Source organism: Herpailurus yagouaroundi, unplaced genomic scaffold (assembly GCF_014898765.1).
Source record: "Herpailurus yagouaroundi ecotype Mexico unplaced genomic scaffold, PumYag 139, whole genome shotgun sequence".
In the NCBI taxonomy this organism is placed as follows: Eukaryota; Metazoa; Chordata; class Mammalia; order Carnivora; family Felidae; genus Herpailurus; species Herpailurus yagouaroundi.
Genome location: NW_024412394.1, coordinates 8,226,056 through 8,243,829, shown reverse-complemented (window position 1 = coordinate 8,243,829; position 17,774 = coordinate 8,226,056). Strand labels below are relative to the sequence as shown.

At 60.8% G+C, this 17,774-nt stretch overlaps 1 protein-coding gene across 3 annotated transcripts; it reads right to left on the bottom strand.

The window, feature by feature from the left end:
* Nucleotides 1-1,716: 1,716 nt before the first annotated feature.
* Nucleotides 1,717-17,566, bottom strand: MDFI (MyoD family inhibitor). 3 transcript variants are annotated; one of them, XM_040473459.1, is made up of 5 exons: nt 17,302-17,566; nt 15,606-15,692; nt 8,077-8,259; nt 4,915-5,139; nt 1,717-2,521 (listed from the first exon to the last, which is right to left on the bottom strand). In XM_040473459.1, the coding sequence occupies exons 2-5, from the start codon at nt 15,679-15,681 to the stop codon at nt 2,265-2,267; spliced, it is 741 nt and encodes a 246-aa protein (XP_040329393.1). In that variant the 5' UTR covers nt 15,682-15,692; nt 17,302-17,566; the 3' UTR covers nt 1,717-2,264. The 3 variants fall into 3 exon arrangements, with proteins under 3 accessions (XP_040329393.1, XP_040329394.1, XP_040329392.1); XM_040473460.1 differs by lacking the exon at nt 17,302-17,566 and adding an exon at nt 16,578-16,663; XM_040473458.1 differs by lacking the exon at nt 17,302-17,566 and adding an exon at nt 15,833-16,010.
* Nucleotides 17,567-17,774: the final 208 nt, after the last annotated feature.

Here is a 17,774-nt window from a genome sequence, read left to right as displayed (position 1 = left end):
AATCCTGCCCCTGTCCCGCCCCCATCCAGCTCAGCCTCTCAGGTTTCAGCCACTGTCCTAAAGAAAACAGCCCAGAGTCTGCAGCAGGAAATCGATATTTGGATAGCAGAGGCACCTCTTCCTGCCACGGTCCCCATGAGGGGCCAGGGCCAGGGAGGGGGCCTTCCTGCCCACCTGGACCAGACCTCAAGTTGGTCGGGAGCACCCCACCCCTCCTCCCGGCCTCCCTCACATCCCTCAGACCCCAGCCTTCGGGAAGACCTGAGGTTGAGCAGGGACTGAATGGGAGCCCCCCATCATTGTCCGCCCTCCTCAGGACAAAGAGCCACAGCAGTGAGAAAAATGGCGCTTCTGTGGCCATGGAGGGCGACGGCGCGGCCGTGTCAAAGTCACAGCAATCCCACCTTTCAAATATTCTACAGCCACGGCTTGTTCACGGAAAAGGGCATGTTAGCGCATGTCCTTGTTTGTGGCAGAGAAATAACTGGAAGGGAGTAAGCAGGAGCCGGGGAGCTGGACGGAGGCTTGTCCTTCAGTGGAATTTCAGGCCGCTTTTCAGTGTGCTAGGAAGGTGCCCGGGACAAATGGTCAAGGGATAAAAACAGTGTAGGACAATGCCTAGAGGTCGGGGAAACCTTGATATTGGGAGAGTGAGGGCTGTGTACCTGTGCATGGGAGGCAGGGGTGGGGGGGTGGCGGGAGCTGGTGTAGGGGAGGCCGGCGGGGAAATCTTTCTCACCACCTCTTATTACCTCCTCCTGCTACAACTGTACCCCCTCCCAAAGTCATGGGCTGCTCCTTCGTAGGACACTCCTTAAGAGAGTTGAGATTTCATCTGGCCCCTTTTCTGAGCTCCTTCCTTCCAGAATTCCTCTGGGCCATTCCAGCCTTTGTTCCTGGAAGCGGTGCCCACCCATTTCTCAAGTTTACAAGGCCTTCTGCAGCCCTGTCTTCTCCTCAAGACGGTACAAGTCCAACCACGGGATGTTCTCTCTCTCACTCACCCTGGGCCCCTCCTGACTCTCTCCTGGTCGGGAATGGGGTAGGGAAGGCTCAGCCCAGCCAGGCCTCCCCAGTGTTGGAACCCCCTCCTGCAGTGCTCAGTGCTGTCCTGCCTTGCAGACACGGAGGGCTCTGGCCACGGGGCCTCCCAGGCTTCTGCTAGTCCTGCCAGTTTTCTTCTTCCTCAGGCCCCCTGACAATCAGGGGACTGGAGACTGGGCTGAGTGACCCCCATGCAAGCCATGCTTGCTTTCCGGGGCCAGCCGGGGGGGCAAGCCCAGGCTGCGCCGTCCTGAGTCGACCCCTCCCCGGACACTGCTCTGCCACCGACACAGGCGGCACCCAAGCCTCAGAGCCATCACGGAAAGGGCTTCGAGAAGCAGGAGTCAGCAGGAGATTAATTAATCAAAACCCGAACACATCTGTTGTTAATTAATTCTATGCCAAGGGTTAACTCTTCCCTCCCCGGACTTCCCCCCTTCCCTTTGATGGGAAGAGGGAAATAATGGTGGGGAGTCTGTACCCTTGCTGCCTTTCGGGGGACCGTGAAGGAGGGAGGGGAACATGAAGAGAAGGGACCCCAGAAGGAAGGCTCATCCATTTGGGTGCTTTGTGTGTGTGTGTGTGTGTGTGTGTGTGTGAGGGGGGAGGTGGGTGTTTGCTTCGGAGTCTCGGGGTCCGTGGACTCGTGAGTAGTCACGAGAGCCGAGGAAATCTGAGCTGGACAAATAACTTTATTTACAGCAACAAATAGAACAGACCCTCCCTCCATTCCCTCCCTCTCCCCCCTTCCAGTCGTCTCTATACCGTTCCCGTCCCTTCTGGCCCAGCCCTGCCCTCTGGGGGACTTCGGGGGTCACCGCAGGGGTCAGGCCCCCCACGGGTCCCAGGAAGGAGACTGGGGAGGGGCTTGGCCCAGGGCGGGCTGGGGTGTCTCACTTCACATTTTGCTGTCCTCGGAGCCTGGGCGGCGGGAGGCGGGCGCCAGGGGCGGTGAGAGGTAGAGGAGCGCACCGCCCGCCGACCCCGCCTCCCCCGCGTCCCTGCGCCCCACGTTCACAGTGTTCCGCAGCCCAGACCGCGGGGCCAGGCGCGGCTCCCACCCCAGCCCGCCCGCCGGGTGTCCGGGGCCACCGTCGGTCCCGGGAACCGCGAGGAGGCGGCGCTGCAGCGGCCCCGCCCCCCCCGCCTCCGCGGAGGTGGCCTCGCGCGTCCCCGCCCCCGGGCTGCGGTCGCGAGGGACCCTGCGGGGGCGGCGGCGGTCAGGAGGAGAAGCAGAGGCCGCAGCACTCCATGCAGATCTCCAGGCAGTCGGCGGACTCGCAGCAGGCGTCCACGATGCCGCAGTCCAGGTCGCAGGGCAGGTCGCAGTCGGCGCACTCGCCGGAGCCACAGCAGCAGCAGCAGAGGCACGAGTCCTCGGAGCTGCAGGAGCCGCACGTGGCGCAGTCCAGGACGATGTTGCACAGCGTCAGGAACTCGCAGAACAGGCAGGACAGGATGCAGTGGACGCAGCAGTCTGCGGGCACGGGTGGGGGGACAGGGCCGTGAGACAGCCAAGGGGCCAGGGACCCAGCCACAGGGGGCTCACGAGCGCTCCCCTACCCTCCCACAGCTCGGAGAAATGGGGATTCTTTCCAGGGCATGACCCCAAGGCACAGAGAGTTACATGCACCTGCCCCGTTGGCTTCAGAGCCAGGGTCTGAGCCCAGGCGGTCTGGATCCCGAGGCCCCGCTCTTCGACACCCTGAGTCATTTATTTAACACACGCACCGAGTGGTAGCCCGTCCCAGGCACTGTTCTAAGTGTTGGGCATGGATGAAACTCATTTAAACTTGCAAGGATTCCAGGAGATGGGGCCACTCTTAGCCCCACTCTACAGATGAAAAAACTGAGGCACAGAGAAGTCACTTCAAACTAGACCCAGCAGAATCCTGCCATTCTGCTGCTCTCTCACTGGTCGCCCCACTCCCCGCCTTTGACTACCCCTCCCTGCACCCACTCCCCACACAGTAGCCCAGAGGGACCCTTGCAAAACCTCAGTGGAGCCCATCCCTCCTGTGCTCAGAGAGCTCTCACAGTGGCCCCCACGGTCCCACGTGACCTGATCTCCTCCCACACTCTGTCCCCCTGGGTCACTCTGCTGTGGCTTTCCACAACCACCATCTCGGTGACCTGCTGGCCACACCCCAGCTCCTTCAGCCCCGCCCCTGGCCTGCTTCGCCTCCTCCCTACCCCCAGGACTTTATCACCTTCCATGGCTCTGCACAGCTTTCTCCTCCTACTAACATGTAAGGCAGGCGTCTTTGTCCGCTGTAGTCACTGGCATGTTACTAGTCCCTAGAAGGTGCCTGACATCGAGGTGAGTAAATGGTAGCTGAATTAATGCGTGAGCCTACCCTTGGGCAGCCAGCGGGGAAACGGTGGAGCTAGGAACCCAAACCAGGCAAGCTGGTTCCACTCAGTGTGCTGCCAGGATGCTGAGCTGGCATCCCTCCCAGGGGCTGGGCACGCGGCAGGTGGGCTCCTGGCCTTCCCTCCAGAGAGTCTCACACCACGGGGGATCTGACTCTCCCGCCTCATTTCTGTGTGGAGGGACTGTGTGGAGGGACAGCTCGGAGCCCCTGCAACCTACCTACATACTGAACGAGGGCGAGGGCGTTCTCTTCAAATGCAGATCCGATGGAAGTCACTACCTTGTTTAAAACCCTTCAATGGCTCCCTATTGCCTTCCAGATAAAGTCTAGGTCCAGGGTAGAGTTAACCAGGTGCCTTCCACCCCCAGAGCCCCTGCCTTTTTGGAGTCTCACCTTTCCCCATTCCTTACATAATTTCCATGATCTAGCCAAACTAGCCATTTCTCACTTCTGTGTTAATGCCCCTCCTGGCTAGATACTCCTACTCACCCTTTAAAGCTTGCTCAGACACCTCGGGAGCCTGCCCAGACTGGTCCTCCCCAGCTTTCTGGGCTGGTGTGGGGTCCCCTGGGGTTGTTTGCATAATCTCCAGTGTGTGGCTCTGTCAGTGTATTTATCACCCCATATGGTGATTACCTGTTTGTCTTTCTCATGAGAGCTTTAGAGGCCACGGACTGGTTACCCAGCACAGGGCCTGGCTCATAGCAGATGCGCAGTACATTTTAAATGAATGAACACTCCCTTCATAATTAAGACTGTTGGGCAGAATCTGTTCTGTGGGAAAGCTGGTGAACACATTACGTGCAAATGTGCACATTGAATCCTGTTTGCAGAAGACCAGGCCGGACGGAGTCCCCCAGAGTGGGCAGGGCTCACTTAAAAATTCTGGGGTGAAGGTCAAGTACCACTGAGCTACAGGGGGCCATCACCCATGCTGAACTGATGCCTCATGAGGCGGGAAAGCTGGCTGCCCAGGGCGGCCCTGCAGAGGCCCCTCTGCATGGCAGGAACGATGGCTGGCGCATCTGGGTTCTCTGACTTCCCGCCGCACCACGGCACCCCCCTCACCCCCGCCGGAGCACAGTCCTCGCTGCACCCCCATGCGGGTATCTGATGATGGTGCCTCATTTTATTCTGCTGGGTGTCCTGCTCTCACTAAACAGAGGGTCCATTCCTTGAGGGAAGCTGTGCTTCCAGAAACGGGGTGGCTTACACAGGCTCAGGCCACATTGTGGTTTTCTTCCTTGTTACGGCAACTCTCCGTGAGCAGAGGTGGGGAGGGGCCGGTCTGGAGAACGCAGCTGTGCCTCGATTTACCCACCAGGTGTAGTTGGCCAGATTCCCAGGCCAGTCTCCTGGGCCCTACCCTGAAGTTCAGAGCCGGTAGGCCTGGCGTGGGGCTGAGACTGAACTTCTAACGCGCAACCTGGTGAAGATGCTGCTGCATCATGCCTTCGGAGGCCTCTCCCAGGGAGAGGTGGGATGGGGTGCTTACCTTCCTGCGCCTGGAGGGGGATCTGGGAGGCAGCAGATTTGGTGCTGCTCTTGCCTTTCTTGCTGCCCTGGCTGGCGAGAGACGGGTGCGTCTGCAACTTCCGGTGGGCCTTGGGGCCACCCAGGGCACCATTCCCCGCCCGCCTGGTGCTGCCCAGCTCCGAGGGGTGGCCTGAGCCATTCGCCACCAGAGGGGTGCAGCCCAAGGGGTTCCCCTGAGGCTGGCCTAGAGAGATAATGAGAAAGGTTAATGGGGGACCCCGGGGTGGGGGGCCACAACCTCCCAGAGCTCTGGCCCGGTCCTTAGATACACCACAGGCCAACTAGCTGGCCTTGTATTCTGCAGATGGGGAAACTGAGGCCCAGAGAGCAGAAGTGACGTGCCCGGAGGCACACCAGGAAATAGCAGAGTTGAGCCTGGCCCATGACTCCCAGGCCAGTGCTCCCTCCAGAAAAGACAGAGGTGCAAGGCAAGAGGAGGGACTCAGAGCCCTGGACCCCATCTTCTTACCCCATATGAAATCCATTCTCCTGCCCTTGGAGTCCTGGGGTTTTGGCAAGAGGGACGGTGGCCAGGGGTAAGGACTGTTTGGCTGGGGTGAGGAAGGACAGCAGCGAAGCAGTTAACCTTCCCCTCGGCCCCTGCCAAGCCCCCAGCTGTTTTTGCCCTTCGTGTGCTGGGTGATTTATTGGAAACATCTGTTTGGAGATGAACGCCCTGGCCCTGGACTCCAGGGGCCCTCACAGCCCCTCTCTTCCCCTCGGCTCCCCTGCCCTGTCCGCCTCTGTGGGGTGGCTGGCAGTCTGCTGTGGGGCCCTGGGGGTCTGGTTGAGAAGGGTGACAAGGGAAGAGAGGCCAGCGGTGGGGGAGGGGGGGTCCCCGAGGCCAGGAATTCTCTGAGTCCCCATCTCAGGCTGAGGGACCAAACTTCAGCTTCATCAGTGGGGTACAGGGAAGCTGGGTCTGGGGATCCCCCCCCAAAGCATCCAGTCCCTTTCCTCACCTCAGGTTTGCTCACCTGGATGGCATGGTTCTGTTCACAAGAGATGAGGGGAGGTGTGTATGTGTGTGTGGGTGTGTGGGTGTGGGTGTGTGTGTGTTTGGGGGAGGGGAGGGAGAAGCAGAGCTCTGGGACCCCTCAGCCACTCAGGGCTGCTGATCCCTGGGCAGGACTCTGTAAATGTGTAAGTGTGGGACACTTCCATCTCTACGCACTGGGGTCTGGGTCCCCGAGTCCCGGCAGGCTGAGGAGAGGGGAAGGTGGCCTCAGAGCGTCCCCTGACTGGGGAAGCGTCCCCTGGTTGGGCCTTCTAAGAAATGGTGGCGGTCACATCCAGTCAGGGAGCACTGACTGCTGGCCTCCACCCTTCTAAGCACTTGTCATGCTGATTCTCTCACCAAAGCCTCTGAGTATCTCCATAGGGCAGGACCCACCTTTCACAGAGGAGGAAACGGAGTCCTAGAGGAGTACAGTAACTTGTCCAAGGTCCCACAACTAGTAAATGTCGGAGGTGGGCCCGGCCTGGAGGCTAAGAGCTGGGGCTTGGGACGCAGAGGCAGGAAGGGAGCAGAGGCTGGGAGACGGAGGACTGGGGAATAGGCTGCTACATCACAACCATCACTAGTCTCGGAACTAGTAGCTTACGCGTGGAGCTGTGATGAGGTACCAGCACCGTGCCGAGAGCTTTCTGTGTCGTAGTTGTGACAGATCGACTATTACCGGCCCCATTTCACAGATGAAAAAACTGAGGTGTGGAGAGGGTAAAACCTACCCAAGATTCCACAGCGAGGAAGTGGAGTGGGGAGGGGATGGAGGCTGTGAGAAAGGAGCCGAGGACCAGGTGGGGAGTCAGGAGAGGATGGGAGCAGGGCTCTGGGGCAGCTCCACGCTGGGAGCCTTTGGCCCTGAGGTGTGGCTGGTGCCTGCATCTGGGTAAACAGGGGTAAGGCCATGGGAAGCAGCCAGGCCTGAATCATCCTGCTCCCACCTCTTGGCCCCGTGGTGGCGGGAGACCGGCCCGAGTCCTTGGCCAGCTTCCGTGCCCCCTGCCCTGATGCCTAAACATGGGCACAGTGACCAGAGGGCGGGAGTGTGTGGTGAGCTGAGGGCCCTGGGAGGTTCGGGCAGACACAGAGCTTGCCTGTGGCCATAGCCATGGGGGTGGCCGTGGGGACTGAGTCACAGAGCAAACACTCGGGCCCATAGACACAGAGGTGTCTGTCCGACTCCCATCCAGGCCCCCTCCTCTGTGGCCACGGCGCTGACCTCTTTCTCTCGATTCTGCGGGTGGGTGTGTCTAGAGGAGGCTGAGGGCAGTTCGCTAGCAGGATTTAGTAACCCCGACTTCCAGGGAGTCCAACTTAGCCCCAGATGCCCTGGCTGAAGGCAGCTCCCTGCTGAGCCCTGCCAGCTGGGCAGGAAGGCACAGGGAGAGCACTGGGCCGGGAGACCTGAGTTCCCCAGCTGTGTCCAGGCTGAGTGGTTCTGTGTGCCTCAGTCTCCTCATCTGTAAAATGGACTTGGCAAGAGCTATCCTGCTGCCTCGCTACAGGCTGTTTGGAAGAGCTCGTGAGATCCTTTAGCGAGAGAAGGCTGGAAAGTACAAATGTGTCTACAGATTTTGTGGATCTTATTATTAACTACAAATGGCTCTGGCTGCCCCTCCGCCTCTCTCGAGAGCGAAGGGGAAGAATTCCCTCCCTCCAGGACCTCCTCGGAGGCCTCCTCGGGCCAAGCCTGGGGGTGGGCTCCCTTCTGCCCAGGGCAGCTGGGGGCTCCTCTCCTGCCTCTTCGCCCTTGGCGCCCGGAAGGGTGGGATCCAGCGGGGCTCTGCTCTGGCTCCCTGCCCCCAGCACCCCCAGCCCCCTTCTTCCTTTCATACGGCCACACGCCCTCTTGTCCTGAACCATATCGCCTGGAGCCTGTCCACACTCCTTGTGAACTGATCTTATACCAGTCATTTTGTCTGTGGCGGTCTCTTTCCTAGACAGAAAGGACAGTGACCACGTCACAGGCCTTTCCGTCGCCCACCCCTCAAGGTCCTGGCCCTGTGCTAGGCTCCCGCGGGCGACGGCTGCGTTTCCGCCAGCCCGTATGAATCGGATTCCCTGGCGCGAGCCCTCCATGTTGCCACCCGCATCCCCTGGCTCCCTAGGACTCACGTGTCACAGCTTCTGTGGGGCCGTCGAGGTCAGTGCTGTCCAGGGCCTGAGGGGCCCCAGGGCCATCGCCTTGGGGCATGGGGGGTGCCGCCTCTTCCAGGGAGTCCTCCTCCAGCGCTGCCTCCACAGGGTGCGTGGATCCTGTTACTACCTCCAGCTCAGGCAGGAGGGGTTGGGTCTGGGCTAGAGAAAGATCAGACGACGAAGGTATATTTTCCTGGTGCCCTCCTGTCTGCCCAGCCCTGGTCCCCTTCCCACAGCCCAGAATGCCATGAGCCCTCATTCTCTGTCTCTTTGTACCAGCTACCCAGCCCTTACCCTATCTGGCAACAGTGCCAGGCTCCAAAATAGAAAGTTCCCAAAACAAAACCCACGAGTGATCAAGGGTGTGTGTGTGTGTGTGTGTGTGTGTGTGTGTATGCATGCACGTGAGTGCATGTGTTTACATGTGTCCGTGTGGTTGTCAGGGAAAGGGGCCAGAGATGTGCAGTGGTTTTTTTTCTTAATGTGTATTTGTTTATTTTGAGAGAGAGAGAGACAGAGAGAGAGAGACAGAGAGCACGAGTGGGGGAGGGGCAGAGAGAGAGGGAGCCCGAATCCCAAGCAGGCTCCTTTCTGTCAGTGCGGAGCCCGGTGCGGGGCTCAGTCCCACAGACTGCAAGATCATGACCTGAGCCGAAATCAGGAGGCGGACGCTCAGCTGACTGAGCCACCCAGGCGCCCCAGCGATGTGCAGTATGAAGGGAAGTGGGGAGAGGAGGCAGAACCGCGGAGCAGGAGAGAACAGACAGATGGTCAGTGATGGAGAGTAGGGACAGGCATCGAGAGTGATGGGGGTGGGGGGGCTCATGACTTCAGCTCAGGTCATGATCTCGTGGTTTGGGGGTTCGAGCCCTGCATCAGTTCAGAGCCTGCTTGGGAGTCTCTCTGCCCCTCCCCCACACTCACTCTCTCTCTCTTTCTCAAAATAAATTAAAAAAAAAAAAAAAAAAAAAGAGTGACAGGGGAAGAACCAAAGGGACAATGAAAGGTAGAGAGAGAGAGAGACAGCATCAGAAGGCAGGTTTGGGCACCGAAAGAGGGAGCCCCCAGAAGCCCCATGACAGACAGCCTGGGACAGGAGGGAGGTTCAGTAGAGAGCAAGTGAGGGGGAGGCAGGTAAGGATGGGGACAGAGGCAGAGGCGACAGAGAAGGGAACATGGTTACCGGAAGGGCGAGAGTGACAGATCGGGCGAAGCCGGGTCAAATAGAGAGGATGAGAGCAGGAGAAGGAATCAGAGACCTGGGGGTGAGGAGAAGGACGGGCCTGAGGCGGAGGGGCCGGGCAGGAAGAGAGGCAGGGAGCCGGCCCAGGAGGCTGGGAAGAGGCGGACCGCAGCCACATGTAATTACAGTGAGGAGCTCAGCCCCTCAGTGCAGGGTGGGCGGAAGGCAGAAATGGAGCAACCTTCAAACCCACAGCTCCTGAGGTGGCAAGACTAGGGCCCCCTGGGCCCAGGGCAAGAGGGTTAGGGGGATGGGAGGTAGGGGAGGGCGGCAGAAAGGGGCCTGGACTCCCAATCCAGGTGCCACCCCTGGGGTGCAGGAAGGCCTGACTGAGGGTACGCTGGGAGCCGGGAGGGTGAAGTTGGGGGTCATGGGGCCCCGGAGCCAGGCGGGCAATTACAGGGTACAGGGTGCAGCCTGATCCTGTCATCAGACCACCGGTTGTGTATTCAGGGTAACAGGGGCTCAGAGAGGGTGTTCCCCGCCCCCCCCCCCCCCCGCCACTGCATGCCATGTTGGAAGCAGGGGAGACGTAGAAACAAGAGACACCGAGAGACACAGAGACCACAAGGGCACAGGGAGAGGAGAGCCACAGTCAGAGAAGGAAAAGAACGGGCAGAAACCCAGAGAGTAAATGATCAACACCCGCCTGTGCCCACCACACAAAGTGACCGAGAGAGACACGCCCAGAGCGACCGAGAGATAGACAAAGACTAGTCTTGGAAACAGAGACAGACTCAGTCACAGAGAACACAGGGGCATGCATACGCTGTCCTTCTCTGTCCTTCTCCAAAAGAAGGGGGTAGGGAGAGGAGGGTGATCATTAGAGGAGTCGATGAGGGCTGGGCATGCAGGTCTGGGGGGGTGGGAGCAGCCGGAGGGGAGGGATCCATCCAGGGGCTCCGCTGCCTCCCTGCGCCCCGAGCAATCCTTGTTCCAAAGATCCTGGTCCCCATGGCCAAGGGGACGAGGCCCCGGGAACCCAAGTAAACGGGACAGACAGCACTAGACCGAGGGACGTGCTCACACCTGCCTGGGAAAACCACAGGCCCTTCGAAGAGACAGGAGCCGGGGCAGGAGGGGGGCGCAGGGCTCCCGAATCTTTGGAGGGCAGCAGAGTTATGTGTTGGGCGCCCCTCACGGTGACCATGGCTGCTCCAGGGAGGCAGGGGGAGGGTTCCCTCCAGCCCCACCCACTCTTTGGGCCCGGTGAAAGCCCCCTCACTACCTGGGGTAGCGAGAGCAGAGTCAAACACCTTCTGGAAGATCATACGGGTGGGACAAGAGGAGCAGGTGAGCACAGAGACACCCGGGGAGGAGCAATGCCTACCAGATGGCACCTCTCCTAGCCCTGAGCCTGGTCTAGACAACAGCTCAGACACGGCTCCTGGGGGCTAAGACCAAGCTGGCATGAACATGGAGGTTCAGGGTTTGAGTCTTAACTCCCAGGAAGGGAGGAGCCGGACCCGTTCCAGCCTTTGGCCCTAGAGACACCGTGCCATGGCCCTGACAGCCAGCACTGTCCCTCCCATGTGGTGTCATGAAAAAGGCCTGAGCATGGAGCTGGAAGACCCACGCCCTGGCTTTTATCAGTAACCAGCTTGGGCAAGTGACCAGAACTTGTGTTCCCTTGTGTGTAAAGACAGGTCCTAGTGCTTATCCCTCAGGGTTTCAAAGAGTAGATGAAATGTTCAGCAGTGCCCTGGCATGTAGGGGGCCATTCATGAACCTCTCCTCTCCCTTCCTTTCCTTTCCTCCCTTCCTTCCTTCCTTCCTTCTTCCCTCCCTCCCTCTGTCCCTTTCCTTCCTTCCTTCTTTTCTCCCTCCCTTTCCTTCCTTCCTTCCTTCTGCCCTCCCTCCATCCGCCATTGGTTTAACATTTATTAAGCAGCTATAATGCAACTTACAATACGTCAAGTGCTGGGTAGACCAAAATGAGACAGACCAGGTCACTGCCCAGGAGTTCTCTGTGGGGGGTGGGGGGTGGGGGGCGGTCACACACACTGAGGGGCAGGAGGTACGCTAGGCTGTGGAAGCACAGAAGATGGGCACTCATCCAGGGGTGAGTGTGCTTGCTGTGTCTCTAGGACATTTCCCGGAGAAGACAACGACCACACTGGGTCTTGGATAATCAGCAAAGAAGGGGAAAAAGACATTTCAAGAATAGCAGCGGGAAGCCAACATCCCAGGGTGAACGGTTACATCGTGAACAAGGGAAGCCACAGTCATTGGGTGGCGTTGAGGCTGGTGAGCCTAGAGAACTGGGGCCTTGTGGTCGCTTCCCAGGCTTTCTCCTGAGGTCACTGGGGTGCACCGGGATGACACCATCCGTTCTGCCACAGAGGAAGCCAGGACTACAGCTCCCTTGGCCCCCCTCCAGGGTTGGAAAGGGATAAAGGTGAGAAAGCGGGGTTAGGGAGACTGGTCCCCATTTCTGCCCTCCACCCCTAGTGTCGCCACTCTCTGGCGGTCTCTCCTTGTAGGTCACCTATGGGGCTGGTGACCTCGAGGCCAGTGCAGACAGGAAGTTAGACAGCCCAGCCCAAGTTCCGAGGAGGCCCTCCTGGAGGAAACGGGCCATTCTGGGGCAAGGCTCAGACTTGGAAGGTTATTAGGGAGGAAAGACCATCCACTCCAGTCATCATGACCTGGAAACATAGAGGACAGGCCTCCTGGAGTGAGGAGGGGACCCAACAGACGCGACCCCGAGGGCACAAGGAACTCGTGCTGAGTGCCCAGAGACACGGAAGCAAAATGAGGAGGCATTAAGAAGTGGCGGGGAGACCTGAGCTATGACCGAGATACTACCCAGATGGCCCAGTGCCCAGGTGCTGGACCAGGAAACAGCTTTCCCTAGAAGCCCATGGAGCAGAAAAGTCAGAGGAGAGGTGGAGCTCAAGTGCTCAACCAAGAGACCAAGCCCCAGCCCTGCATCTCTCTCTAGGGTCTCCATCCACAAGAGGGAACTATAGGAAGGCAGCAGTCCCTCTGCCTTGACACACTTTCTTCCCTGACACAGGATAGGGTTCAAGCCAATGCCCTGAGTTCTGGAAAGGCCTCCCAGAAGGGAGCGGAAAAGTCCCCTTTAAATCTGCAAGCCCAAGAGGGAAGGTAGGGAGACCCACAACTTCAGCAGGAGCCCTGGGGGCTCCTTTCTCCTGCTGTCCTCCAAGGTGAGGGGTGCTCCTGGACCGCAGAGTACGGGGAATTTCTTTCGGAGGGATGGGTTCACTCTGGGGCCCTTGTTCCGGAGCTCCAATGCCTGGTCTCTCAAACCCAGCCCTCTCCATTATCTTGTGAGCAGTGGATTCAGGCTGCTCCCCCTTGGACTTCTGCCCGTCTCTGGAGAGGGACAGGATCTCTCTGCTCAGAGGGTAGGGACTGGAACCTCGGACCCCAGTCTCTACTTGGCCTGGCATTCAAGGCCCCTCAGTCTACATCTTCAGCCTGATGAATGGACAGGGATTCTGTTTCCAGGCAGCCGGACCTCTCCATGGTCTCAGGTCACCACCAAGCCTTCTGACCAATCCACCCTTGCTTACGCACTCCTCTTGACCGGAAGGCCCTACCCCTCCCTTCTCCCACTCCTCCAATCCAACCTATCCTTCATGGCCCAGCTCCAGCTTCACCCTTTTCTCTAGAAAGCCTTCCCTTGATCTTCAAGCCAATAGTCCCTCCTTGGAGTGGCCCCTCTCCTGAGAACTTAGGACCCATTTAACACCTGTTGGTACTTATATCTCACAGTGAGGTCACAGCTCCTTGACCAGACAGACCGCAGCCCTCCCCAGCTTGCTCCCGTGGTGTCACGGTTCATCTCTGCACCCCCAGTGGGCACTCGACAAATATTCCATTGGTGAGGACTGAGTCCTGGAATTTGGAATGCCCCAGGTCAGGGGCAGGAGGGAGAATGAGGGGGTGAGGATCAGGGGTAGCACTTGGCTCCAGACTCCAAGAAGGTGAGAATGTGAGCTCACTGGATGCACACTTGTGACACATCAGTCCCAATCCCAGCCACCAGGCTGAGGACTGAAGACAGCCTGAGCTGGCCAGTTAGGCTGGGTCGGGTTGGTTTTATTTTAGGTCTGAAGGCTCCAATTCCCCAGGAAATTCAATTTAGAACCAAAAGCAGGAATGTGACGCCCCAGTGCTGGACAGAAATCTGCCGTGGGTAAGGGAGCCAGGCTCTCCGGGGCTCACAGGGGTGGGTGGGGAGGAGGTACTGGGGGAGCCAAGGGTGTGGGGGCTTGGCCACTTGCCCCAGCCAGAGCTACCCTGAGTCCCCTTGCACCCCGTCTGCATCTTGGGTGGCTGAGGGAGGGGGGGGAACTTGCTCCGAGGCTGTCCTGCCAGCAGGCCCCCCAGAGGCAGCGCTCTGGCCTTGCTGTTCTGTCAGCCCTCAGCAGGGAGTGGGGGGGATTCTGGTCTCGGCGTCTGTGGGGTTTTGGCTGGGTCTCCTGCGGTTTGGGCTTCCTGGGCAGCAGGGTTCTTTCTCCCAAGGCGGCAGAGCCAGGCCTCCTCGAGTTATGAAAGCCACATTGTCTGGCCCAGCTCAGGCTGGGGAGGGGGCTCGCTGGGGCTCTGGGTCGGGGGAGCCTTAAGTTACAGCCTGGAGTTTACCCCTCCAGGTGGCCCACCCTCCCTGAGCACATCCACCCCCCTCGGCTCCCTGCTAGCACTCGGAATGGGTCACACAGGAGAGTCGAGCTTGCAAGGAGGTAGTGGGGGAGAGAGAGCGGAGAAAACAGATGAGCAGAGAAAGAAGGCAGGGCGGGAGAGAGAGGGTGCGAGAGAAAGAGGAGAGGCCCAGAAAGTGAGGAGGGGTGAGAGAAGCCGAGAGGGAGAGAGGTTCCCAGACACAGAGAAAGATCCTTCCTGGCCCTCGCCCCAACCTCTCTCTCCAGGCTGAAGAAGGAGTCCACTTCTTGGAGGAGCTTATTCTCCAGAAGTCTCTGCTCCAAGGGCCCCACAAAGAGGAGAGCGAATCTGAGGTCTAGTGGGGATACTCAGCAGGCACCTAAGTCCCATCTTCGCGCTGGCCCTTGGCCAGACATCTCCCACTTGCCCTTGCCCCACTGAAGTGGCCCTGGGTGTGCACCAGATAGACCTGGGGAGGTGACAGCCTCTCCAACAGGCACACAGGCCCCTATGGGCAGAGGTGGAGACTGAGGCCAGAGAAGGGAAGGAAATTGTCCAAGGCTATGCAGGGAGTTGGTGTCAGAGACCCAGGACCAGACCTTCTTTATTCAGAGTCTCAAAGAGGGGAGAAAGGGAGAGTGGGGGTGGGTGAGAGGAAGGCAAAAGAGACTATGAGACTAACCTAGAGCTGAAGTCCTGAAATCTGGGCCTAGATTCTTGTTCTCCGCCACACTGCCCCCCAACAAATCCCCACTTCTCCCGGGCCCCGCGTGCCACTGTGAGCCTCAGTTTACATCCGCACAATGAGGAGAATGGACTGAGAGCCACAGCCTCAGGGCTCCCACCCCGTATCTCTCTGGGAGTCGCAAAGCCTTCCTGGGGTGGGAGGCTCCCACAAGAATCCCAGAGAGGTTACAGACCCTGCGAGGTGGGGGAAGGGGCATTTCACTCCAGCTATGGGCACTTGGTTGGAGTGTGTGTGTGTGTGTGTGTGTGTGTGTGTGTGTGTGTACGCGCGCGCCTGCAGGGTGGGAGCGGCGAGGCCCGGGTGGGGAGGAAGACGAGGGAGACAAGATGGCAAGGAGGGGAGGGGCCGGGTCCTGCAGCAGCTTTCGGCGGACAAAAGTTTTCTGGAAGCGCTAGGCTCTCGTTCGATTGGGGGAAGGGAAGGAGAGAGAGACTCAGACACCCCAACCCCAGCCTGAGGCCCCCATAAATATTTACACACTGGGCAGAAACGGTTGGGACACAAGTCCCAGACGGACAGACACCGCGGGGTGTGTGTGTGTGTGTGTGTGTGTGTGTGTGCGCGCGCGCGCGCGCGCGCGCGCGCCTGGTGTTGGGAGTGGGGGTAATTGGAGCCAGTTTGGCGCAGCCGCGGTCTCTATTCGGCCCTGCCCCCATCACCCCAGCCCTCTACTCTCCTTGGACCCAGTCCCCATACCCAGTCTCCTCACCCCCACCTCCACCCAAGCTCCCCGGAACCGTCTCCCAGCGTCTCCCGGAGGAGGAATGAGAATTAACAAATCCCCCCAACCAACTCCCCCACCCCCCCCCACCCCTCCTTCCCCCGGCTTGGCCGCCCACCCCGCTCCCTTCCAGTCTCGCTCTTCAGCCGCGGTCCTACCTGGGCCCGGGGCTGCGCTGGGGGCTCCATGGGGCGCGTCGCAGTGAGGGGGGCGCTGGCCACTCACCTGGGACATCGGCCCGGGACCTGCAGAAAACAGGGCTCAGCGGGCGAGGCCGACCTTCCCCTAGCGCCAGCAGGGGAGGGGGGAACGCGCAGGGGGGGGGGGTGATCGGCCGCAGACGCGCGCCTCCCCCCTTTCCATCGCGGCCCCCCGACCAACTTACTCGTGCAAGCTGCGCGCTACTCGTTCAGCCGGCGGGGATCACGGCGCGGAGGCTGCCATGCGCGCCTGCGGAGGGCGCCCCAGCCGAGGGGCCGCTCGGCTCCCCGCCGCTCGCCCCGCGCCCCCTCCCCTCTCACTCGCTCCTTTCTCCCATTTCGGCGCCAGCTCGCGCAGCTCGCCCCCTTCCTTCTTCCTTCTCCCTCTCCAGCCCCCTCGCTCCTCCCCCGCTCGCCTCTCCCCTCCCTTCTTCCCAGGCCCACCCTCTCCCCGCCCCCTCCCCGGCTTCCCCGTCGCCCCTTCCCCCCCACCCCCACGTCCCTTCCCCGCGCCGGGCCGGGAGCTGCCAGGGCCGGACACGTCTGTCCGCGGGGCGCCGCGGCCGGAGCCCCCACAGGAAGCCGATTCCGCGCGTTTCCTCCGCGACTTCGGGGCTGGGCCCCAGTCTCCCCAAATCTCCGCCCGCCCCCAGGCCCAGCGCCCCGAGGGGCCGCACCAGGGGCCGCGCCCTCGCCTTCTCCTGCCCTAAACTCTGCAAAAGTTTTCGGGAAATCAGGAGAACGAGAGACAGAGAGAGAGACAGAGAGAGAGACAGAGAGAGAGAGAGAAACCGCTGTGACCACAACCACCTCGAGCCAATGGTCTGAATAATTGTGGCCCCAAATCTCGTTGTCCCAAAGATGGGAGTGATCAAGGCCCTCGGGCACCCTTCGCCCACCCCCTCCGCCTGGGGCCTGGGGCTCACAGACCTCGTGCCCACTCCGCCAGAAGCTGTCCCTCCGGGAAATCCGGTTAGTGACCATCTAGCCTCCCGCGTCCGGTAGCAGCCCCGAGCATCCCTAATCCGCACCCCCCCACCCCCGCCCCCTGCCCCGGCCCTGCCAGCTGTGCGTGGGAATTTGTGTCAGAAAACCAACTTTGGAGGCAAAGAGAGGTTCTCCGAGTTGAGCCCTTCTTTTGGCTCCAGACCGGAGTCTGAGGCCTTCCAAACTGCGGGTGTTCGGGAAAGAGAGAAGGGGCCCCTCCAGGCAGGGACAGCCCTACAGCATATCTGGAATCGCGAGCTGAGTCCCTCCTCGGGGCCGTGGGGACAGGAAGGACCCGCCATCAGACAGCCCGAGGTGGGGGGTGGGGGGCGAGGACCTTCAGCGTGACCCCGGGACCAGGTCCCTGAGAATGGGGGAGGGCTTGGAGCCTGCGGCCCGCTGGGCGTGCCCGTGGGGTGATCCTCAGGTGGGGCCGCCGCTGGGGTGACAGCGTCTGGGCCACACTTGACCCGGGCCGCCTCGGAGCCGAGTCTGGGCGCCCCACCACGCCGGCCAGTGAGCAATTAGGGAGGCGGCGGCGCCAGGCCAGTTCGCCTAATCCCGCCTTCCAGCCCGGGCTTGAAGCAGGGGGCTGGGACACCGGGAGCCGAGTGAGTGACTCGGGGCCTCTCCTCGGCCTCCTCCAGCCCCCGCAGTCGCTACTTACGCCGCTCGAAGGCCCCTGCGGCGCCGTCGCGGCAGGGGCAGGACTGCCGTGGCCCCACGGCGCTCGCTCGCCACGCTCTCGCCACCCGCGGCCGCGTCCCTGTGATGACCCCAGGTGGCTGCGACCGGAAAGGGGGGAGGGGGAGGGCCTGGAGGAAAGGTCCCGCTCCCGGGGCCGGGCTGCCTGCTGCGGGGCCCTGGCCTGGCGCCCCGGGAGCCAGCCCGGACCAGGCTGCGGTCTGGGAGCTCTGGAGAGCAGGGTGAACTCCCCCTTCCTGGCAAGGGCTGAGTCACCGGGACGCACCCGCGCCCGGCTCGGCGACTGCTGCATTCTTACCGGCTTACCTGGGCCAGCGGCGTGGGCCTCGCCCTCCTCCAAGGGGGTGGGGGGACGTTGTCTCCAGGGACCGTCTCTGTCTGCCCTCTCCTGCACCACAGGACCCCCTCTTCAACCACACCCCCTAGATGGGCACC